Below are 25,893 nucleotides of genomic sequence, written 5' to 3'. Positions count from 1 at the left end.
ATAAAAACTAATGTGTATGTTTCTCACCTAATTTCCAAACAGCCCAGTTTCAAAGCAACATCTTGATCCACCTGATCAGCTATATGTTGCATGTAGTCACTCTTGACCTGGAGAAACACAGTGTGACAACACAAATGATTTATAACCTGCTGTAAAGAAAAAAAGCTAATGTCCTGTATTAAGTCCCATGGAAGACTAGAGTGTAGTGTATCAGTTACAAATGTTTTTATTCATATCTTTTAAGGCATGTCAGTAGGTCAGACACCAAAAATTCACTGCACTATCCAGTATTTCACAAGGACACCCCTCTTTCTCCTCTTTTTTGTGTGATCCTGCTGTGTTGCCTCACCTGGTGATAGAGGTAGTTGAGAGAGGGTTTGTCTTCAGAAAAATGGCTCAGGTAACCTTTAGGAAGGTACCGCATCCGCAGCTCATACCTGAGAATGACAGAGACGATTTGGCTAAATAACTACAGTCAGTACACACACCCACACAGTCAGAGAATGAAATAACATAGAATCTAAACTCAATGCCTGTCTGAGACAGAAGGAGAGTGCTTACTCATATACACAGCTGACGCATTTACAGACTTTGATACATTTTAAAACCTCCGCCAGTTTGAGGAATAAAAGAGAATTAAATGCAATCTCTTAATATATGTAAAAATATGGTTAGGGCTTCATTTATACAAGTCTCTTGTGTGCCTTGGCATTTTGTGACAACCATACACTATTATTATATACAATATAAAACTATTTAAAAAGTGATGATGAATTCTTAATTCACTATATCAGTACATTGTATGCACTCATATCCCAACAGAGGCAAATTCTATAACCCCAAAAAAGTCCTTTAAAAACAATCTTTTAAACCTAACCCCAGTTTTCACCATTTGTTAAATACAGAGAAAATTTACATCATAATAAGAGTAATAAGGAATGTAATAGAGGCCATCTTGCATGAATATGAATACAGGCTTGCCTTGAGATTTTGGCATGTCTTTTACTGTGCCTTGGGCACAATGAGTCAAAAAAACAAGTAATGAAGTGAAGTAATGCAGGAAGACTGAACAGTCATGATGGCTGACCGATCAGCCTCAGTTTATCAAGTTATCGGGTTCAGGCAAGGTCATAAATTATTAGTCATGTCTATAAAACTAAGGCTTGTATTAGGAACATATACAAACTTGTTAGCCACATAATAGCACCCATGAGGCAGTAGATTCTATGTCTTGCTCAAAGTCACCTCAGCATGATGGCTTGAAACCAAGTCTTGAAGTTGGAGGATGCCCTTTCTCATCACTTCATTACAGTCTGGTAGCTCAGTATGACGTGGTTTCATATTTTGCTGACAGTGAAGTTACTGAGAGGGATAACCTTGTTATACCATAAAATGTAATGAGATTCCTGCTGTTACACTTGCCAGTTAACTGTGTCACAGAAGTACCCAGATGGCCCATCATTGTTTATAGTGACATATTACTTTATGACTGACATACTGCAGTGACTACGGTGGAGCAGAAATGGGTCAGGAGAGTAGCAAGCTCTGTGCTTCTGTGTTGCTACATGCCTGTAGTTAGTTAACAAAGGAAATCAAGGCTGAAGACAAAATGAATAAAACATCCTCGTTCTATAATGAATGAACCAAAAAGAGAGGGTGAGAAGAGAGAAAATGATGTGTGTTTGAGAGAGAAAAGAGAGAGCTGGATAAAGAAGAAAACACAGATGTGAAGAGATGAGGAAGAAAGATGGAGAGAAAGATCAAAGTAAAAAAGAGCGACTGCGAGTGCACAAGACAGAATGAGAGAAAGCACGCAAGGGAGCGAGAAAGGAGTGAGATAGAGTCAGTCCATCCCCTGGGCTACTTCTGCCGTTCTAACAATAGCTTGGCAGCAGCAGAAGCTCCTGTGGGCTTGCAGCTCTGCCGCCCTCCGAGGCAGAGCTGCAACAACTGGCTGAGCAGCTCCGGCTGCATGTTAGCGGTGTGAACAACTCGTTCATTAAGAATTCATTTCAAATTTAATGACTTTGGGTGTAACACATCAACTGCAGGACAATGGACTGATTGTAAAAAGAGCTGTTAACTATATCAACTGCAGATGGCCAAGCACCAGTTTGAAGGCAGGTTTAAAATGGATGGAGTGGCTTTCAAATCAAAGTTAAATAAGATAAATGCTTTTGTGAGACGGTGAATATCATCCCTAATATTATAACAGGATACTGAATCTAATAAATGGGAAGAATAAGGCTCTAAAAATTTGATTTTAAATGGATAATTCAGATTATTTCAAGTGTGGTTTTATGAGATAGTCATCGACAGTCAGTGCTTGTCAGCAACAAAGTACTGCTGCGAACCGGGTCAGCAGCTGAACTTATTTTAACCACCTAAAAAAAATGCGTATGCTATATTAAGAGCATATTGTTCGCTTTTAATTTGCCATCAGAAAGCCTTTCCTGACATGAAAACACTGTTATACAAGGCAAATATCACTAGCCAGACTCCATAGGCAAAATGTGTGATTTTAGATTTTACTTCACAGAGTGCAGGAGTTGCTAGTCTACTGCTGCACCAAAGTCACACAATAACTCACACAAACTAACCGATTGAGTCACTGTCTGCAGCAATACATTGCTTGGCTTTCATGCTGGCGCCCGTCTCTGCTTCTCCTAAATGGGGGTATGCCAAACACCATCTACCACAGTTAATACACTGATTATCAATTAGTGCCTACGACCCTACATCAAATAATCTGAACTATTATTTTATTTATTTGGACTATAAATTCTTCTTTCTTCACAACAGGGAGATATGGATGAATGAGAAAATACATTATATGAGGACTTTTAAATCTCAACAAACTCAAGACAAGAATCGTGATAAAAAAAAGGGGACAACTCAATATTAAATACTTTGTTGTAATATTTTATACTGCCTGTATACAGTAGTTTCAGGTTTGTGTGTTTCGGATCTTGGTCTCTCTTGGTTGGCAGGTTTGTAGCTTAAACAAGTGTTGCTTCTCTACAGTCCAATAAGGTATAAAGGTAGCATCCTGTTGTAACTCTACCTCCACTCCTCCTGGGGGTGCTGTTTCTCATATTTCTCCCTGACGTGAGACACGCCCAAATCGGGGTGTAACCAATGGAGTGCATCAGAGTGCAGATGGGTCAGACGGAGGCCCAGAGAGGACACACAGCGCAATTTGTGGATCTCTGCTATCTTCTGGATAACACCCTGTGGAGACAAATGGAAAGAAAAAAGTGAGAATTAAGGTTGTCATATTTAACTACAATGTCTACATGATTGCAAGCCAAATGCCTTCACATAGGGTTGTGTTTCTATTATAATATAATACCCATTCTGAGCTTCTTAAATCTTGCCCCTGACAAATACTCCCATATTATAATAAGAAAACTAAACTAATACTGAAACTAACAAAAAAACTAAACTAAAACTTAGCACTAAACAATATTAAACAAATACAAAAAATCTAAAACTGAACAGCATTGAAAACAACAACTAAAAATAAAATTAAAATACAAAAAAATATGACAATTACTAAACTATAATAACGCCGGTGAGAATCAGAGAAATGACAGTGATGAAGGCTAAAGCATGTGAGAAATGTTTGTGCCTTACCCTGACGTCTGTGGCATCTCCGTGCCTGATATTACTGGCCCAGGTGCATGGCTCGCTGTTTGTCTCGAAGTAATGGAAGATCTTCAGAACCCGGTCCATGGAGCCTGGGGGGCGTTCCAGGCCTCCGCCAGAGCCGCTGGTACCAACACCGGTACCACCGGGCATCCCTGAACGGGATTTAACCCCACAACCACCCGCTGCAGAGTGATTGTGGTTGGGTTCCAAGTAGGAAGACGACGCCATGCCTGACTCAGATGGTCCTGCTGGGGCTAACTGGCCGTCATATTCTGAAAAAAAGAGACGGGAACAAACAATGAGGAGGGTGGTCAAAATATGACCATTTGGTTAACTAGAAATCTGCAATCAATATGTCTCATTGGAAATATGTTCAATAATTTTATTTTGTGTAGCATTACACAGTAGAGGAGAACTAGAATGACTCGTGGTTGTTTACCTCCACCAACTAGTCAACTGTCAATGTCTGTCCTGTCTGTCCATGTGGTGAAGATGTTGAGGGAACTTAATTTAAGGTATTAAGTGTCATTTTTTATAAATATATAATATAATAAATAAATAAATAAATAAATCACTATATGGACATTAATAATTTCCAGTGAGAAACATTCTTCAATTAGAGCCGTTTACAGAGGAGCACAGAGGACTGATAGAGAGCAAAACAAATGAGCTACAATGCTTCAAATATGAATATTGCTGCAAAGAAGCTATAAACTGTAAAACATGCACATCTTCAACCTGGGTGCAGCACATAAAATTTCTACAGTCATGACAGTTTCAAGGTGGGCAACCAACCTCTGTGTAACCAATTTAGTATCCAACCAAATGTTAAATATGGTCTCAATGTCCCCTTCTGCTCCTGAGTTATGGCCGATGGTGGGAAGAAACTACGTGGGCTGCAAGTATTAGTTGAGTTGGCTCAACTACTCTATTTAAGTAAAAAGTAGAGGTATTTGTAATGTATTTGGGTATTTTCTGCTATTTTATACTCATCTACTTTTACCTCACATTTCTACTTTATCCCACTACATTTATCTGATAACTTTAGTTAGTTCTCCGCATTTAACAGCTGCAACAACAAATTATTTTTACACTGTGGTATTACTTTTCTTAAGTAAAATATCTGAGTACTTCTTCCATCACTGTTTATGGTGTTATGGCCAGAAAATTCTTTTTTGCAGAACATTATGATGTCAAAGTGAAGCTGACCTTTTGGATATTGAATGTCATCACTTCATCACCCTTTTTTCATTTTAGACATCTGTGTGAAATTTTGCCATAATTAGCTTATGAATTCCTGAGTTACAGCCAAAAATGTGTTTTTTAGCTCACAGCGACCTGTGGCCATGAGATTCTAATCAATTCATACTTGATGTCAACGTTCCCTATATTCCCTTAAGGCATTCCTGAGATATCGTGTTTACAAGAATGGGACAGACAACTAAAAAACATAATGCCTCTCACAAGCATGGCTGGCGCAGCACATAATTAAAATCAACAGGTTAAAAGAAGGTAATTTATGTAAAGAAAATTGCTGCATCAAGCATTTTTAAAACACAACAGATAGAAAAGCTGAGACAGTAAAACACCCACTCACAAAACCTCTCAGTCTGTCTTTCAAAGTGCACTTAATACATTTGTCCTGACAAGAAATAGACTACATGAAAAATCATAAAGACATCAAAGAGAACTTGTGCAGAAAAAAAATCCAGATGAGCTAATAAAACTGTGAAAACACAGCAACATTAAGTCATCTTATGCTTGCATAAAGAGAGCAATGCATGTTTGTGTTTATGCACTTATGCACAACTGGATATATATGCTACATGCCAATTATTGATTTTGTGTTTGAGTGATGAGGAGGGATTATGTGTTTCAATGAGGCTATCAACCAGTCAATTACTCAGTCAGTAAAGAGTCAATATAAACCAGCAAAACACTGACACAAGGTCTTTTTTAGAAGGACCTAATGGACTCACGGCTCAACATAAATCACGAGTTTAAAAAAAATAAATTCTAAACCAGTGGGAAACACTGTTGAACAGTCAACTGCTAAATCAACCAGGCAGTTAGTCCTGTCAGGCACTGGGTTTCACAGCAAGCCACTCGAACACCAGCCAGTAAACTGGTCAGCCAGTAAACCAATCATTCAGTCCTACCTCCAGCTTAGAGTTTAAGTGGCCAATAGGTCCACATCATATCAGAGTCTCTGTGAAGGAAATGTCTTCAATTTTCAACCAGTTGCATAGCTGCCACTGCCAGGAGGTTTCTAAAATCAGGCTTGACACACTAAGGTCTGACGTGAAAGGATAAGTAAATTGCTCTGGACATACTGTTGATAGATGGTAGCAGCTTGAATAGTAGTAGCTGTAAGTGGGTTGTAGCCTAAAAGCAGGAAGAATTTTTCCTGATACTTAAATGATGAGCTTACAGAAAAAACAATAGAATCTCAAGATCCTTAACCTAGATGAAGTAAAAAATTAAACCCACTGTTAAAATCTGACGCCTTGATCCCACTGGGCAGGTCATGTCTGTGACACATTATTGATCTATCCTCCACACAGCTTCATATCCCACCAGAGGCATTTCAGAAGAAAATATTTTTCTCTCCTGATTTTGTTGGCTTGCTCAAACTTTGATGATTCTGCAATTTTCCCTTGATTTTTGTGCTGCTAAGTGGGCTACATAGTGAACTTGTTTCTTTTTGGTCTGTTTTTATGATTCTGAGTCTGCACTAGGTGTTTTATTTTTAGATCTGACCGGATTCTCTCTGCCATACCTGTGTCTCACTTCCTGCCCAGCTCGATCTGCTCTGTGCAGCTTGACACGGCATCCGTCAAAAATAGACTGAGCATATTCTCCGCGGAGCAGAGAGCCACTTCTGGGATGCACTGTGGTGCTTTTGGTGGAATCACAAGCCAAGTCTAGAATGGCCGCAATCAGCTCCAGCAGTGGGAATATGACACATTCATGCCTGATGGAATCAAGCACTCAGTCCGAGAAAATGCAAACTACATCTTGCTTCACATTTACTCTATTGCCATGATATGAAGCAAGAACAATATTCATACTGCAATGCTTCACAGAGCAAACCTTTGTAATCCAAGCAAACCAACGAATCATCTGGTTCCACAGATCCTTCCTGTCACCCCTTCACCCAATTTAAGTTTGTTTCTTTACTCCCATCTTTCTACTGCAGGTTTATCTGCACACATCTTATCCGTGTGCAAGACACACTCTTTGCTGCTCCCTGTGTCATGCTGTCACTTCCTGGTTATCCCTGCAGGCTTTGTTGAGTCATCATCACTATAGTGACCGGTTTCAGCTGAACTTTCATGTGGTGACAAAAGAGTAAAACCAAATCTGATTGACTGACTAATTTCACAGTTCCTTTCTAGTATTGGGGAACTAAATAATTTCCAAAAGATCTTTTTATAATTGTGTTCTATATCATCATCCACCAGGGTGGTCAGGCTCAAAGATCTGATTATGTTTATCAGAGGGTTTATTTAATCCATTAAATATGGAGACAATAAATCCGACTGACAAACTGTGTTTTCAGTTACTGGTACTGTCAACCTTGGTTGTTTCACTACTGTTCTGAACAAGTCTGTAGCAAGCAGAAAAATCACTACTGTTAACATCACATCACTACATTCAGCATTTTTCTGTGCTGCGTTCAGGTCACGGTCAGTTCACTTCATACTGAGGAAAAGTGAGAAAGAAACAGAAAGACAGAAGTACAGAGACTGATCCAGGGAAAGATGTTTCAGCACTTTTAACAACTTGACCTACAGCTGCCTCTTCAAAGACTTCTTCAAAGTGAAATACATGCCTGTGTGTGTGTGTGCACAATAACTGCAACAGAAGTGTACAGGAGGACATTATGTATCTGATAACTTGACTCAGCATTCTCTTTTAAGAACTTGCTATATCAATGGTGTGTGTGTGTGTGTGTGTGTGTGTGTGTGTGTGTGTGTGTGTGTGAAATATATACACAACCTGTGTCTATGGTGAGGCACTGTGGTAGTTTTAGATACAGGTATGCTTTGTAGATATATACTCAAGTTTTTTGGTAAATAAGATTTTTTTTTCTAGAACTGCCAAACAGCTCTTTGTTTTATAGATCTTACAAAAATCAGGGAAGTTTAACAAAAACAGTTTGGGTGAGTTTTATGTGGCTTACGTGTTCTTTACAATGAATTAACAAGGCAATTAAGCTTGTTTTATTTTGGTAGAAGAGAAACTAGGATTCAAAAGGGTTTTTTTATATAAATGTACATTTCACTGTCCATTTCATGTAAGAGGATGATGTTTATCAGACTCAGGCTAGCTGCTCTTAAGCAGAGACAAAGTAAGAGGTCTCACTCTGCCTTTTGTTTCCCAAGATTACCAAGAGTTGCAGATTAGTGCACCGTAAAAACAGCTCCTCCAGCTGCTACCCTGCGCCCTCCATAATGTGCAATGTAATTTTCTTTTCCTTAAAATTGATTTTCTAAAATTGGTATTGAAAATGTCTCACTCAGGAACCAGTGTCAAAGTCAAGGTACCAGTATTGAGTATTTCTGAATGATACCCAACCCTATATATTATACACTATAATAACAAGGTGTATATAAAGATAAAGAGTGAAAGTTGACAATTTTTTTCAGCAATGAAGAGGTGTGAATTGTTATTATGAGTGAGCTCACACTGTAGGTATGATGAGTAGAGGTACGTGTATAATCATCAGAGGCATGGCCACATAACTCGTCCAACCCTCAAGGCTTTAATACAACAGATTAGTGAAGCTCACATTGCAAATGTCCCTCTTACAGTATTACTATCATCATCCAATTAAAATGATACCACTGAGGCTGTGATACTGCTGGATTATTAGGTGGCTTGTTACAATCCCCCGAGAGTGTACTGCTGCTATAATTCCAGTATATCATCTTGTTATAATAATACCAGCTGCCTTGCTAATAACTACAGACACTGTCTATCTAATGAAAATCATCAGCATTATGAACATATTAAGCTACAGCCTGTAATATTATACTGCACAAAATAAACATGAGTAAGGTTTTGCTGATCATTCATAGCCACTCTTCTGATGTCTCTGATGTCTGCAGAGATTCAAAGCTTTCTGAACAGACAGAGACAGACTGGCTCTGTGCATTTGTTGGGAATGATTCAAATTCCAATGTTTTTTGAAATACGTCACATCGTTACACTAAGCATTTGTATTAATCTCAGGGAAGATCAGCGATGCATTTGAGAGGGGAACTGATTTAAACACTTTATACTACTGACCAAACTACTACTTTTTAATTTTCTTAGAATATTTTGTTGTTTCTTATAAAGAGGGCAACAGAAAATTTACCACATACTGTATACTAGAATTTATGTTGCCTCAAAAACAAACGCTACAGTGTATTTTAAAATGCAGTACAGCAGTTGCTGCACTATTGAGAGTAAATTACACATTTATTAAAACAAAAAAAGAAACCCTGCCAATGTACACGAGTTGTAATACAGCTCCACAACATGCATTCGGTTGTTGCAACAGCTCCTCTCTTAGTTTATATCCAGCCTTCATGCCACGTCTCAGAGGGGCACAATAAAAAATGTATTGGGGGCATTATTTTGACTGCAACTCTCCTTTTAAAATAGAAGCAGTCGCACCAGAGGAGCTATAGAGTCACAAACCACAGTCAGCCATCTGCTGCAGCTCATTCACTCAGTCAGTAATCAGATTAGATATTAAGCGCTAAAATGTTGTAACGCACCACTGCGTATACTGACACAAAATCACACATGCAACCTTAACCTAAATACTACTTACAGTCCTATGAAATCCTATTACAGAAGTAGGCATACCTACATTTGCCTTGGAGCATGGATACGGCTACTTAATGCTGTAAATAAGGTTACATCACACATAACTGGGTAAGGGAGCATGTTTACCTGTTTTTCAGTAGCATGTATAAAAAGGAGTTTATATTAACACAGTAATACTGGAGCTCCCAACCAGAATGTGACTGAATCCATGTAGGGACAGTTCACCCTAAATTTAAAAAAATACATATTTTTCCTCTGCCTGTAGTGCAATTTATCCATCTAGATCAGGGGTTTTCAAAGTCTCAGACCGTTGGCCTCTTCTCAGGCAAAGCTTGGGAAAAGGACTACCAAAAAGTTTACTCACTTAGGTCTGTTCAGTTCTTTAGGATCATGATTATGTTATTTGACCGCACAGACACTCAACAACTGAGGCAAAATAGTCAAATGTTGCTGACACAGCTTCAGACTACATCAAATAGATAAACAAAGCCTTTACAAAGACATTTATTAAGTTCTGAATCTGGGTAAGTGGGAAAACAAATAAAATTCTCCCAAACTACTGTACCTCTTAACTATCTCTTAAACAGATATTAAGACTATGAGATCTACTAAACAATGTGATAACTAATGTAATATTTCTTCACTTTCATTCACTGAACTTCCCTGGGGAGACCTTTCACTTTTTCATATTATCCAGCATGTAAAATTGAGACACCTAAGACTTTCAAGGTGGCTGCTTAACAGGTTTCTTATGTCTTTAAAACAAACAATTAATATACACAGACCATAAAAGCCTTTTTTTAAACAAAAGCCTATCCTTTAATTACCTCACTCCATAACAGATTTGGGGCATTACAACATGGATCTCAAAGTAGATACACTATGATTTTAAAATTGGCACAATATACAGCACAGGGTCAATGAAACCAGCTCTTGCTGCACCAATTTCTACTCAACATAACTGCACTAAATTCCCACATGCATGTCCTCACACACTCAAACTGAGAAAAGGAGAGGAATCAAATCAACTAGGCCAGCCATGCAGGCAGCCAGGAGGGGAGCATTCGGCTGCCAGGCCCACCACCCCCTCTCTCTCTCAGTGGGGCTCCAGTGACTGACACTCAGCCTGTTAAACCACAGTAGGCTGGAGCTGAGCTCTGTCCCGTAGCAGCAGCAGAAGGACGGTTTATCTCCTCTTCTAACTAGTATCTGGGTTAGTGGGGTTAGCACAATCCTGGGGGAGCCTCTTTGTCTTTTTTACCATCCCATTCTCTTCCTATTTCCCTCTGTTGCTCATTCTTCACTTCCCTTACTATCCCTGTCTTTATGTCTTACTCTCCAAAGCCTTCATCTTTTCCTTTGCCTTTTAGCCAAATCTCCATTTCTCCCTCTTTTCCCCCTTCATCTGCATCTCCTCTCTTCTACCCTTCTCTTAATCTCCCCCTGTCGCTCATCTCACATGCTCACAGGCCTTTTAGTTCCTGCTTTCACATCTCTATTTGATCCTCCTGTCCTATTGAACCACCTCTCTTCCTTCCTCCCTCTCATCTTTCTCTCATCCTCAAACAATTTCCTCTACCCTCCCCCTCCCCCACACTACTACACTTTCTCTTCTGTCTTCTGCCAAGGATACGCATTATCTTTACCAGGGGACTGAGAGAAAACGTCTAAACATTGGTTGTATCTTTAAATACATTACTATGTGACTGTTCACTACTTCAGAGCTACCAGGGTAACTTAGAACCACCATCTACCTACACACTCTTATTCACCAACCTAATTACAGCTCAGTACAACTGTAACCCAAACTGCAAAGGAATTGATAACAATTCACATCCGTAGCTCAGTTTTTCATTTTTTAGACAAAAGATTCTGATTCCCAAAAGATTCTGATTCCCAGTGCCCTCTTAAATCAAATCAAGTGCTGTAAAAATGAAGCGACATGGATTAACAACAAACTCAGTCATTGGCCTGCAACATGGACCTGCTGGGAAAATCAAAACAAAGTTTATTCTTGTGACCGACAGCTGGTGATGCAGCCCTTCTCTGTGCCTTTGGCAGCCTTTTTTATTCTCCAGTGGTTACAAAGAACTCACAGACCTTTTTCTGAAGACAGAATTTGTCTTGTAAATCATTCTGATGTAAGAATCAAAACCTCTCCCAAAGCCCAGAGTGATATGAAGGACACAAATCTGTCCAATTCTTCAAGAAGCAGAAAACATTGGTGAGATAAATGAAATTCAACAAGCCTGACGACATACCTAAAATTTAGCAGATTAAGAAGATGCTGCCAAGTAAAAAGAGAAATGACAAGCATGAGAATTCATGACGATGAACTCACTTATACTGTAAATTTCATTATAAACATTGATTCTAACTAAGGGCAGATTCACAGCAACCCTGGCTGTACTGAACCCTGAAGTGTTAACCCTCCTGATGCTTTTTCATTTAGGTTGGTGTGAACGTCAGACACAAACTCTGGTAAGGACCAAATAACCATGCTCTGGTCCGCCTTGAAGCTGAGGTTGCAGACCACTATCAAGTGAATTCTAGAGTGGTTCATTTCTGGTGTGAACACCATTCGAACCAATCACAGAAGTGTACCATTATATTTGTCATTACACAAAAACAGCACGTTTCCTACCAAGTTTTTGATTATTGTTTGATTTAATACCCTGTCTTACAAAACATTCATACATGCAGTCCTCTACAATCTGCTGATGTGATCGAAACAAACATGAATATAACCTGATGGTGCTCCATGATGTACAATATGCAGGTAAAAATTGGTCCATTTTTGTATTTTAACCCACTGACAGTATCACCAATACTCAAACAATATTTCTACCACATGATTTGTTTTTACAGTTTCTGGGCCGTTTGAGTTTTAAAGTTGAAACAATGTATCTTCCCGTATTGGTTTGATTCAGGAACTGGACTTTTAGGTGTGAACCCACCCCAAGGTGGAGAACGGTGCACTGTCATTGTTTTGGCATTTTGCTAAACTATGATATAGATCTTATACTATGTAGTTGTGAATCATAAGCCTTTAGGTCAGTTCACTGCTGACAGTAACCAAGAACATTAAACTACATACTGTATTTGTTAGGACACAAGGTTACATTGAGTTTGTATATGCTGTGTTTTCACTAATACACTTATTAGTACATACTTGGTAATGGGTGCTGTGCGTAGATGCAGGCCCCCTTGCTCCAGCAGAGAGGGATGCAGCCGCTGTTCTCCATCGCTGTTGTTTAAGGTCTGGCCACAGGGCCCAGACAAAACTGCTGGGCCCCAAAAACAGCATAGAGCCTAGGTCTAGGACCAGCCTCTAATGTGACTTTTCACAACCGTAAAAAAAATCCTGGTATATCAATCTGAATAAGCCAATGAGAAGCAAAAAGAGAAATCCTAAAATGTCCCCAAAAGAGTTAAAAAATTGAGAACTGCTGTGCTTGTAAATGGACTGTCATTGGCTACAGGGGTGATAATATCCATTGTGCAACTTCTACCCAGCTCACAAGATAGCCACAGGAAACATAATAGAGAAAAATCAATCAGAGCTAGTGTCCCAGGGCTGTAAGTAACTCCAGTAAAGCGAATAGGCCAGTAAGAGGAAGCAGAGGATGTCAAATATCCTTTGTACTGTACAATCTGATGACACAGCAGGTATCCTGACAGGAGGTAGAGAATATACCAGTCCCTGACTCTCTAGCAGCCGCTACACTCGACAAATATCATCAGATTCAAGTCCAGTAGACAGTGATGCTCCAAATGTTTTCACCTTTAAATAACACAGAGATAAAAGGTCTACTTGGCCTCTCACATCCACAGTGGCCCAGCCTGCAGGATCCATCCAAGTCAAAGTTAATCTGGAAGTCAAATCTTCTTCTGCAACAAGTGAAAGACGATAAAAACTGGAAGTACAGTATTTGGTAGAGATCTCCAAGCTTCTGATCACAAGACTGCAAGTCACTCTCCTAAAGCTTGCTGAACCATCATTTACTTCATGATTCGAGGGAGTGGCTTGGGGTCCAAGTCTTAGTAATCAATCCGCCAAATACATGTCATGACCTTTAACCCAGCAAAAGTATGTGCACTATTGTGCAATGTGATATGCTGTGATGAAATTCATTTCTTGCTCCTTCGCTTCAGGGAGATAGCGCTCTTGTGGGTGGAGAGGATTCAATAAGCAGCTCGAGGACACTTCAGTAGGGTGTAAGCTTCCCAAAACACTTTCAAGCCTGGCTTCTGTGGTTGGAGATGATTTCTCCACCCATTAGGCCATCCTGCAGTCCAATAAATCCTCACAAAATATCAAATTCAGGTCTTCGGTGCAGCACTGCTGATCCAATTAATCAGTCCTTGATGTGAAATTCAAAGAAGGCGGTTTCCCTGCAGCCATAAATCTTAAGTCACAAGGGTTCGGCACTATGTGTCAAACATCCAGGTTACAAAACAATGCTGATATCCCTTGCTGAGGAAGTAGGACTCCATATAATTACATCAAAGTAGCATTTTCCAAGAAAGGTGGTAGTTTTCTCCTGTAAATCCGCAATGTTGTCCAAAGGAGATGGCAAGATGAGAGAAAGGAGCAAAGAGAAGCTGGCATCAGTGAAGAAAGAGACGAAAATGTAGGGCAAGGCAGGACGTAGAAAAATGGAGCATAGTGAGGGAGAGGTGGATGAGAGTGACCGACGCAGGAGGGGAAAAGGAGAGCAAGACAGTGAAAGAAGGATAAAGATGAGACAAGAAGAGACCAAAGGATTAGTTGAAAAAGAAGAAAATATGAATAAGAAAAAGAAAGAGGCAGAAATACTGAGAGCAGGATGAAGAGAGAAAGCGGAGAAACCCCAGGGGGGAGCTGAGCCTCACATCCTCCACAGCTTTCCCACAATGCTCCAAGCCTGCAGGAGTTAACCAGGTCAAAGCAGGTGTCTTATGACACAGAGAGACATGCAGTCACAGAGACCTGAAGGGAAAGGTGGAGCAAAAAGTCAGGGACAAAAAAAAAAACAGAGAAAGTGATCCGTAGCCAGGCAGGACAAGATGAGAGACGGTGAAGAGAAAATGATGTTGCGGGAGAAAAAAAGACTGATGCAGTGAATCTGTTTCAAAGACGAAGTGTGTCGTTCGGTCTGGCTTCTGAAGGCTTTCCTCTGGAGCAGCGGAAGAGCAACTAGATCACAACCTCACGCACCCGCCGCAGCAATCCTTGAGCAGTGGAAATGAGAGCACCAAAGAGACTGTAGAGTGAGAGAATATGTGTGGAAGCCAGAGAGAGGGTGAATGTATACAAGAGTGCATGTGGCTAAGCAGGTAGGCGACTATGTGCCTGTGTGTGGGAAAGTGTGTGTGAGTGTCAGCAGCAAAGCAAAAGGAGTGTGTCTGCAAAATACTCAAAGTGAGCATGTGCATGTGGGAGCAAAGTGCTTCTCCTTTGCTGTGTTTTCTGTATAGGCTGCTGCGACCACGCTGCGAAAAAGCTGCTCCACTCACTAACAGGCAGAACCAGAGGGAGGGAGGGGATGTGTGTATGTGTGTGTACTGGGGTAGATACAGAAAGAAAAGGAAAGAGAGATATATTGTAATTGAGACTTGATGCAGTGGAAGGTAGGTGAGCTGATTGGACAGTACATATAAATATGCTAATAAGGCCACAATCTTAATCAGCACTCCAAGTTTAATAAACAGGCTTTCACATCAACACACAAACCCAACTCAAACACACACACAAACTCTTACCAGGATTAGAGCTTAGCTACTGAAAACATGCATTCCACTGTTTGACCCATTACAACACTAGGTCCCCTCTGTTTTTCTTTTCATTATCCGCCCCCCTCCTCTGTCTGTCTGTATGTCTGTCTGTCACGACTGACCTCAGCAGAACTCTACTGCCCTCTGTCGTCACTCTCTGTCGTCATTCCACCTCCCAAAACATATTTCACCTGCTCCTGCAGCATGCCAGCTCCTCGTTGGCATTAAAGCTCTCTGACATTCAATCCCTCGGATGTGCCAAAGGACAAGATGAACACTTTCTAGCTAAGCCTCCAGCTGAAAAACATTGACAATCATATCGCGATTATTTTGTGATACAAACTGATGCAGAGCATTACACAACAAAGGTGCATATTCAATTTGACATGAGATTTTAGATTTTAACCAAACAATTACAAGTCCCCCAAATTAATTGTTTCTGACCTGATGCTTCCATTAACAGGACATTACTTGGCAGTGCCTTTAAAAGCTGTTACAAATCAATGTTGAAAAATACATCAGTTTTATGATGTGACAATGCTACAGTCATCCTGGTTACAGTAATAATCACAAGGTTAAAGCTGGAGTGTGTGACTTCTGCATATAAATGAATGTCTGTTATATTCAACTCGTTACCAAACAAGTTCATACAATCACTACGTATTTTGCAGTATACCAGAGTTTTTAAATCTGGTGTCTGTAGCGACAATCCCACACTGGTGCTCCAGTAGTGATGCATTTTATGTCAACAAGCAATGACTGATTTGCCAGAGCTGAAGGGGGGTGCATCTGTAGCAACAGAGTAGGCTTTAGCTACCAGGAGTATGGTAAAGTTTCTTGTGGCAAAACCTAAGATGGATGTAAGGAATGTTTCTGATGCTCCAGGACACACTGCACATTTAAGTTTTGGAGATGATTGTGGTCATGTTAACAAAAAAAAAAAAAAACATCAAATAGCAGTCTCTCATTTTTAAAACATGTACAGTTAAATGCCAGGATGCAGAATATGAACCCAATTAGCGGTTTTAACAATAAACAATGACCACAAATATTTGTGCCATAAATTGGATGACATGGCAATATGAAATGATCAAGACAAAATAAGTATAGCCTTTAGGTATTTGGAAATTTAAATTCATTTCAAAAAAATTTGCAATGTTTGAATCAGTTGTGTAGCCTTAGCTTTCACTGATTTACTACTACATTTTAAAGTGCATGTGGTGCATAAATGCCTCAGACTCATTGCAGTCCACATCTGACTTTCTTTGTGTTCTAAGTCTTATCACCATTTAAAATTGTTGCAGAGGGTGTAAGTTATGTTCAGTATTTTCTCCACTAATGATCAACTTTCAAGTCTTACCAGCAGGCTTGAGAATAAGAGTATTCCCAAGGCTGTCATAGGCCACAGGATTTCAGTGTACCCATTCTGTATGCAGTGTGCCATGCTGCTGTTACTTTCTAGCAAAGTCAGTGAGCATCATCTCATTTTAATTGTCAGTTAACCCCAACCTCAACTTTGGCAATACGTCTCCCACTAGAAACTGGAGCCAAAGTTAAGATCAAGAAATGTAAATTATGTTTCCGTCCTTTTCAGAAATGACTCCTTCTTGGCTCCAAATATACAACATCCTTGAAAAATATAGGATCAACTGTTACCTAGCAACAGCTATGGAGAGAGACTGGTGCTGAAGGCCATAAAATGTCTTATCTTTACCTATGAAATTATTCAGCTCTACCTCGATCCATTACATGACACAACAACACCAGTCCTCTTGAAGTCTGAGTCAAGACTTAAACCAGAGAACATCATGCCTCATTAAAAATGAAACAGAAGGGTGAATTTATCATGAAAAATCAAACTGAAAGACACTTTTTATTGAGTGGTTGACATTATATCTATTCCATAAAATCATCAGGTAGGGCTGCGCACTTTATGGAATATTAATCTTGATCATGATTTGGACTTTCCACAATTAAATTAATACGATCAAATGAGATATTTAAATTTAAAATACATGCTGCACTCATAGAAAACTCTGCTGCATATCAAATAAGTGTGAATTGTGATTATCATTAAAGCCATAATCATGCAATCTGAACATCAGGCACCAAATTCTGACAAACATCCCAGCTATATTCAATAAAGGTGACAAAGAAATATTATATATAAATATAAATTTATAATACAACACACAAACTTACAAGTAAACATTGAGTACTCGTATGCAACTCCCCACCCTACCCCCCAAAACAACCATGCATTGACTCATATAAACATAATCCCTTTCAATCATCTCTTTTGACCTACTAGAAGTGTGTGGTGATGTCTGTATCTACAGAGACCCTGCCCTCTGCCCCCTTTATTTATTTTATTATTATTGTACTGTGCTCAGGCCACTTAACCAACCCAAACTATAGGTGTTTGACATCCAGGCAATGAGACAATCAACAATCTTTCTGATTTGTTTGCGAAGTGCTCAGACAAATCCCACTAATTCTACTTTTAAACATTTTTACATACCTTTAAAATAGTGTAAAGGTTTAACTTCTACTGTTGACAGGTAGTTCAATAATACTTGCCTGTGTTTAAGAAACTGTACTCACCAGCGTAGTATGATATTCTGGAAATATCTGGAACAGAAGAAGGTGGGAGGGGAAAAGAGAAAAAAAAAGATTTAACTTTGATAAATGTGTGTATATAATAGTGTTACAATTAATTATTCACAATCAGAATATCTTGTAAAGGATCAAGTCATGGCAGCAATGACAGCCACTGTGCTACAAGCATGATTAGATGTGAAACTAGAAGATGAGCTACTGCAAGAATGTAGTGTTTTTTTCCTGATAACAAACCAACCCCGGCAAATTCAGCACATTTTGCAGTTTATTATCATGCAACCGATGCACTCATGAAAAGCTTCAAACACTTGATAGGCACAGACAAACTTAATCTTTATATCTGGTAATGATCTACTGCTTTTAATATATAAATTTTTTTATATATATTTAATATATATTTTAATATATACTGTACTCTACTCTAAGTCCAATTTCATTAGCTTCTTCTTATCACTCCACAACACAGGAAAGAAATATGAAAAAAGGAGTGCAAAGGAAAAGAAAGAATAATAAATAAAGTGGTATAGAAAGAATGAGATAAAAGTGGAGAAGAAGATAGGTGAAGTGAATTAGAAAACAAATAACAAGACAGCAGAGGTAAACAGGGGAGGGAATCAAATCACTGGATCAGAAAGTCCAACTGTCCAATCCAATGGATTACAATGCTTAGTTTATTTAACTGACAGGAGTCAATTTCTAATCACACTAAGCAGGTCTGCTAGTTTACATGTCAGCGCTGACCAGCCGGTGACGGTGCAGCAGCTCTAATGAATCAGGAGGATTTAATATGAGCTACATTCCAGACAGTCGAAGCGAGGCGAGAATCATGACTTGGCAGAATATATCTGCTCTGTCATGCTGTAATAACTTCACCTACTGGCCTCATTCGACTCTCAAATCTGTCTCATAGGCTCACCACTTCTCTATCCCATCTTTCCACTCACTCTTTACAGCACTCTCATGTAGAAATGTTACCAAAATGAGCAAAATGATGAAACACTCTTAAGCTACGCTGACATCTGTTACTAAGCAACAGACACGAAGCAGGACTGTGGTGCCAATTAGGATGCCAAGGCTTTGTCTTACTTTATATGCAAGATAAAAGCTGTGTCCTCATTTCACACAGCCCACTAGGGCTGTACCAAATGTCTTTTTTTTCCACATTCACAGCTTGATTGAGGTTTTTGATCGAAGTTTCAAATGTCAGTCATCATCTTTTATGACAGTGGTTCCTAAACTGGGGCAAATTTTGGCACTATCTGGTACAGACTTACAACCTACACTACTGTACATTTTATTCTGCATACCAAAGTTCAAAGTATAAAGTCTTTTTCACAGATAATATGCAAGAAATTATACAGTGGAGAATTAAGCTGGATATTGTTTAAAAAGTTACTCCATCAGTACCATTACCAGTGCCCTTAAAGTGATACCAATACCAATAGAATACTTAATTTGATACTCATCATGTAAATGGAGGCACTGCTGAAATAAAAGTCCATATTTTATGCATTTATTTTTATCAAAAGCCACAAGTGTGTAGTATAGCCAACTGCCAATTCTATGAGTTACACTGCTTCTGACCCACACTACATGGGTTAAAGCTGCTGCAGTAATGGGCCAAGCGCATAGAACACTTGCTGTGATTATTTTTTATCTGGAATCAGGGTACGAAAAGAAATTGAAAGCAGGTATTGTTTGACTAGAGAAGTCTTTATACTACTTGTTTCAGTGTTATTTTGTTAGATAGCCAGCTGTAGTAGAGTCATACAGAGACATCACAAAAATTGGAACTTGAAGGTTAAGATCAACTAAACAAGTTGTAGCTGTGTAGTGATTCCATGCTAAATACCAAGTTTAAGCAGATTTTAACTGTGTAGTGTATTCACAAAAAGGTAGCAAGATAAACAAAGGAAATAGGAGTTGCTCACAGCTGGAAACATTTAAACAAATTTTGTTCAGTGGTACAAAAGCCTTGTGAACACCCTAAAAAACAAGAAAAAAAAACTAAGTATGCAGTGCAGAAGTTTTGTCACACATAGTCAGCCAATGCTTATAATGTATTCCTCTCCCCCTTCAGCTCTGGCAACCCAATCACTGCTGCTTGATGAAAAATGGATCAATACCAGTGTGCCAGCGCAGGAATGATGGCACAGATTCCACATTTAAAAACTCAGGTATACTGCAAAATATAGAGAGATTTACCTGGCGGGGGAAAGGCTTAATCAGCATTGTGTAAACTCATTTGGCAAGGCGGATGTTCATTTGTATGTAAAATTCCCAAACTCAAGCTTTAAACATTTGGGAAATCATATTGATGTCTATTTACTTAGCAGTGATATTCGAAATTAGCAGTCTGATGAGCATGCATGGCTTAACACTAAAGTCTAATTTTCTGTTGGTATAAACAATTAAGTATATTTCCTATATGGAGAGCACTGTGAATCAAGGAACTCCATCAGCAGCTTTTAGTCACTTTTCCAGTGCTGGCACACATATGATATTAAGTTATCACATATTGGTTATTACTTTGACTCGAACATTTTACTCAGATGAATTCACTGCTACTCAGTGTGTGTTCTGCCACTTCACATTATTTCCTCTAATCACATAATCCAATTTGTTCCTGGCAGAGTTGTGTCCAAAACGTTGGCTACAAGTAACAAAAGCAACACAACACCAGTCTTGGCATTATTTTCCCTTACTCTCACTATGAGTGTAAAATCCACCAGTGATGAATGTAACATTTAAGGCAGTGACACACTAAGCAGTTTTGAACCAGGACTGGCAGTGCATTCAGTAAAGAAGGCTTAAGCATGTATTGAAATGTGCCTTGATGTTAAAAATACACCTATGAATGAATAGATGGTTGAAGCACATTTACTGTATATTAAACCTACTGAAGCATCTGTCACTAGAACTGCTTATAACGTTTCACTTGCATAAACACTCCTCAGAGCTTCTCCCTCCTACTCTATCACATTTTCCCCCTCGCGCTCTCAGCCTTTTTCTTTTTCCCTCCCACTCAGAGTAGAAAACTATTGCCTCTGGCTGCAAACCACAGAGGCTACGCTACAGTTGACACCACGCTAAGGGCATTGCACAACTCCATTCTCATCAAGAAAACAACAACAGCCTTTTGCAGCTCCTCTGCACCGATGAGCCTGTCAGAAGAGAGCAAAAACAGAGCGGAGTGGCGCAGGACTGAGAGCAACATCAGAGAGTAGAATAAAGTCACAACAGTAGCAGCCACAGCTTTAATGAGGTAGCTGTCATTGTAAGTAGCAGCTATAAAAACATTATTGTAGTATTGGGACAACTGCAGAGATAGGGAAGCAAAACAGGGAATGATCTTACTTAGACCAGCGCACTTTTTTCAGTGTTTCGATGAGCTGTTGTCACTAAAACAGTTTTATATGTATATGACACGCCTGCGTTAATAACATTGATCTAGCTATAGTACAGTGACCCAGGAGAGGTCATCATGTAGGTTCATTTGCTTGTATGCACACAATCAATTGAAGCTGCACACTCAATTTGTTGGACAGTAAGGCAATAATGCTTGCCCATAATTCACTACTACACATTCCAGTGCACCCGTATCAGTTTGTGGCATTCAGCAGTACACAGAATAAATCCTTTATAAAGTTTGTAACATTCCTCACATCTGTTCACACATCTGAACAGCCCTGCAGCACATTATCACTCATATCAATTATATTCTATCAACAAATGCACTGAACCAAACAATTCTTTTAACTGAACCTACTGTATCAAAGACTCACTTCAATTCTAATATTTAGAGATGCACCGATATATCACCTGAACATCGGTATCAGCCGATATTTACATTGGCTGGACACAACTCTGGTATGACATATGATGTACTTATTAAAAAACAGTGTAATGAATGGCTGAATGACTTAAAAGCAGTGACTTTATATATATAGAATAAACAACAACAAAAACCGTATTGGCCAAATTGTTATTTTAGACATATTGACCCAGAATTTCACAACCAGTGCATCCATAATAATACTTTTATGCAGTAGAACATACAATTAATTAAGCTAACTAAATACAATACTTATCTGAATTACAACCTGAATGTTTTTCATTGCTTTCTGCAAATAAAAAGAGAGAAAATTCAAAAGAGATTCATTAGATACAGCATTTAAAAGACAAACTATGCAGGATTTTCCAAGAAAACAATGGAAAGATTCCCTCTCATACAACAACAACAACCTACCAGAAGTGTGTGGTGGGCTGTGTATTGGCAACAATCTGGTAATACAATATGTTTCACGATACAGGGGTTATGATTCAATATATTGCAATAAATTGTGATATGGTAAGCAAGGTGATTTTTTAATCTAATTTGAACTGTGATAGTATAAAGAATACACCATTCATTCATTCATTCATTTTCTGTAACCGCTTATTCTGTAAGGGTAAGAATACAGAAACTGAGTTAAAAGTTTACTTTTTTATGCAATCAATACAATAAGGAGAGATAACAAAACTGTCAGGGGTTTAAACACAACACAGAATGAACCACTGCCACAAAACTTTGCATGCATGTAAAATATCACGATACTGAGTTTTTGAGTATTGATACAGTATCACAGAACACATAATTGGGATGTCGATATTTTCTTACATCCTTAGTGGCGGCACTCGCATCCGCAGAGATGCCCTCTGCCATTACCTTCTTATTTTCTCATTATTTTGCTGTCCTGAGGATGCTTTACCAACACAAGCCACTGACAAATCCTACTTATTCTGTCTTAAACAAATCAATTTCTTCTATTTCAAATCACCCTAGGATTCATTTATTCAAGTAAATGATGATGTTTAAAACAGGTTTATCTGTTTATGAAGTGGATCAAATCAGTGATGTGACAGAACACTTATTCATTTGTGAGTGACATTATTTGAAGATTAATGAGTTTGTGTTTTATATAAAGTCAGCAGTTTTACAAGGCAGGACTGCAGCGTGCACTCTCAGGTCCTCCTTTTGTGCCCGCCTGTTCTCACAGTTTTTATACCTGAATTCACAGATTTATTGTTTTTACACAAATAAGCCTTTTTTTACAAGCCATTTTATGGCTCTACCTCAGTGTGCTGTCTGCACTGCACCAAAGTTAATGTTCAGACATTCACAAATACATTGATCCAAACCACCACATCTCAGGGGTCGCACAGAAGCTTCACATCTCTAAATTCTTTCAGGAACTGAGTATAAAGGATTTTGCTAGTAGACACCCACCATTTCTTATATTTTGCAGTACGTTTCATATAAATTCCTCTCAATGTAAACTACTTAGAAAAATGTGTCTGCTGTCAGATACAAAAACAAACCGTGGTAATGAAAAGAGGGAAATTCAAACGACCGTTATATGACATTTTACAGCCAGAGCTGTCCAGCCATGGATTAATGCATCTGTTCCTACTTTCAAAACATTTGACGTACAACTTACTTCAACAGCCTATTAAGTGGAAACTTTAGTCAATTTTTAACATGAATCTTCTGCTCTGTTTATTCATACTGTAAATATATATTTAATTGCTACTTCACTCCTCCTCAAATACTTGCTCAGTATAACCCATTCATGCTTTGAAGATACATGTAGTGTAAATGTAAACAGCAGGTTTATCCTCTATAGAGGTGTAGTGCCTAGTTATTTGACAATCACAGTATCTGACAGTGAGCGCTCCCCACACAGAATAAGTTAAACAAAACAGAGAGCTATGATGCAAATAGGGGTGCAAGTAAGATTGATGATGACTCAACATGAGCACGTTTCCAGTCTTACTTCTAATGGTAACAGAAAGATAGCCTACTGCTACTACTGCGACTTAAAAGGTATAAATATGTTTACAATCTAGCATTTTTTTTACATCATTTGTAACCTGGCAACTAAATAAATTGTTCCTAGTAAATTTCATGGATGGAAGCATCAATAAAGCTTGGACACTAACTTAGGTATTAACGGAATCCACCAATGCCTTCTTTGACATAGGTGTGAAGAATATGACACAACCCATCAGGTATTTTAGCTATAGTTACTTGTGCAAAAGCAGAAATCATGGCCCAGGGCACAGGATGGGTGTTGGAGGAACTGTTCTGGAATTCAATACGGCACAACAAAGTAACCACAATCATGGCGAGACACAAGACAACACAACTTAACTGACATCCAAAGACAGAATTTTACATCCTTTATAGATTAAAAGGATATGTGTGTTTTTATGTACTAACTATTGCACGCATTAATTTCTGTAGGTATGAGCACCATCTTTTAACACAGATGGTGTTGCATAGGCAGATTAACTGTGTTTGTTGAAAAGGTTACGAAAGTTAGAAAGCTCTTTACAACAAAACAAAACTGTTCACAATTTGCTTTTAAACATTTCTTGTATTTCCTACTGATCAACTGCCTGTCATTTCAGGTTTGTTTTTTGACTTGTTCACTAACAACCCCCCCTCTACACAGCTGTCACTTGCACACATACGTTTGGCCCTGTGAACAAGCAAAGTGACATTTGATCGCTGTGGCCTGTGGTTGTTTAGCTGCATTTATACGGGGGCAGAAATCTGATGTTTAACTCTTTGTGGTACAGGTCTGACCAGACACAGACTGCCCCGAAAAAGTCAATAAGATCAGATTTCATGCAGAAAAAGAAACATCAGATGTGAGCCATACACAAGGGTTAAAAATATAAACCTTTTATGCTTGTGTGACATTTAAGATGCACAGGGTGACTTTAAGAAGTAACTGGTCAAGGCACAAATGAGGCAGATGAGGGTGGTAAATTCAAAACTCATCTTACATACAGTTAAACTGACCCATGAATAACTGAAAAGCCAGGTTGTTAAATTACAGCAAGCCATTAATCTTTTATCTTGAGGTGTGACAGCACTTTTTGGGACCTGTAGTCACATTGGTAGTAATAGTAACAGTAAGAATAATGATGACAGTAACAGCAGGAACAATAGTAATAAGAGTTGTGGTAGCAGTGGCTGTTATATTCCATCTTTAGGGTTAGGGTTTGTGAAATTTAAAAAGTTGTTCATGAGAGAAATATAAAACGGCAGCTAAATAAGTCAAAAACAGAACTTATTATGACATTCACTCTATGTTCCACGGAGACAAGTCTTGCGAGCAAAATCCAGGGCAATAAGACACACGCAATCACTTAATTTGAGGCAATTTATTCATTTGTCAAATCTGTTGTCAGAAGCAACGAGCCAGGTTTATCAAAGGAAAACAGAGCAGGCTGACACTGTATCAGAGCCTTCAGCGTCTTTGTTTGTGCTCTACACTCTACCTGTCTGTGAGGTTTTCACATGCAACTGCTTGCACAGCGGTGAGCAGCGCAAATTCCTTTCCAGCCCTCAGCCTGCCAGACCCTCTCTACCTGCCTGCCTCGCACAGAGCAACTATACACCCAGTCCAATCACAGCTGAACACACTCCCCGAGCCATCAGTATGACTACACACGTTCATACCTCCATTGGTGCAGCCCAGAAAATCCCAGAACTGCATGTTGGCAGCCGGTAGACAGAGGATTGAACCTCTGTTCAATCACAGACGCCTGTATGTGTTCCTGTTCTGTCTCTCCACTTCCTAGTTGTACTGTATGCTGTCACTTATAGGAGAGGGAAAACACCCGCCCACTGATTGTTTCGGAACTGACACACCTGAGGGCTGAGTTTCATTTCCAAACAGCTGCCTCCTTCTCCTAAGCTTTCCTTTCTAATCGTCTTCCCTGCCACTACTTCCCCATTCCCTTCGCTTCCCATCTTACCCTGGCCCTCGTCTTTATCTCTTCCTGGCTGAAAACAGACAGGTGTAAAGATCGATCTAACATTGTCAATGTTGCTTTCCCCATCCCTGCCTCTTCAGATTAGTGGAAGTAATGGGAGAGGAGGCAAGGAAAACGAACAGCCAGAGAGGAAACAAAGCCTCAGCAGAGTGCAAGCCCTCCTATTCATCTCTTAAATACAAGGGTATAGAAAATATAATACCAACAAATGCA

At 39.1% G+C, this 25,893-nt stretch overlaps 1 protein-coding gene across 1 annotated transcript in view; it reads right to left on the bottom strand.

Moving 5' to 3' along the window:
- The window catches only part of LOC146321247 (focal adhesion kinase 1-like), a 73,674-nt gene extending 48,209 nt beyond the window's left edge, over nt 1-25,465 (bottom strand). The window contains exons 1-6 of the mRNA XM_084726319.1: nt 25,364-25,465; nt 17,836-17,862; nt 3,637-3,923; nt 3,065-3,231; nt 350-437; nt 28-107 (exon numbers count right to left, since the gene is read on the bottom strand). Coding sequence (XP_084582445.1) covers nt 28-107; nt 350-437; nt 3,065-3,231; nt 3,637-3,923; nt 17,836-17,862; nt 25,364-25,400 — 686 coding nt within the window. The 5' untranslated portion in view covers nt 25,401-25,465. The remainder of the gene's footprint in view (nt 1-27; nt 108-349; nt 438-3,064; nt 3,232-3,636; nt 3,924-17,835; nt 17,863-25,363) is intronic.
- Between the last annotated feature and the right edge of the window lie 428 nt (nt 25,466-25,893).

The sequence above is a fragment of the Lutjanus erythropterus genome, chromosome 9 (assembly GCF_056507025.1).
Source record: "Lutjanus erythropterus isolate fLutEry1 chromosome 9, fLutEry1.hap2, whole genome shotgun sequence".
NCBI lineage: Eukaryota > Metazoa > Chordata > Actinopteri > Lutjaniformes > Lutjanidae > Lutjanus > Lutjanus erythropterus.
This window is presented reverse-complemented; position numbering and strand designations above follow the sequence as displayed.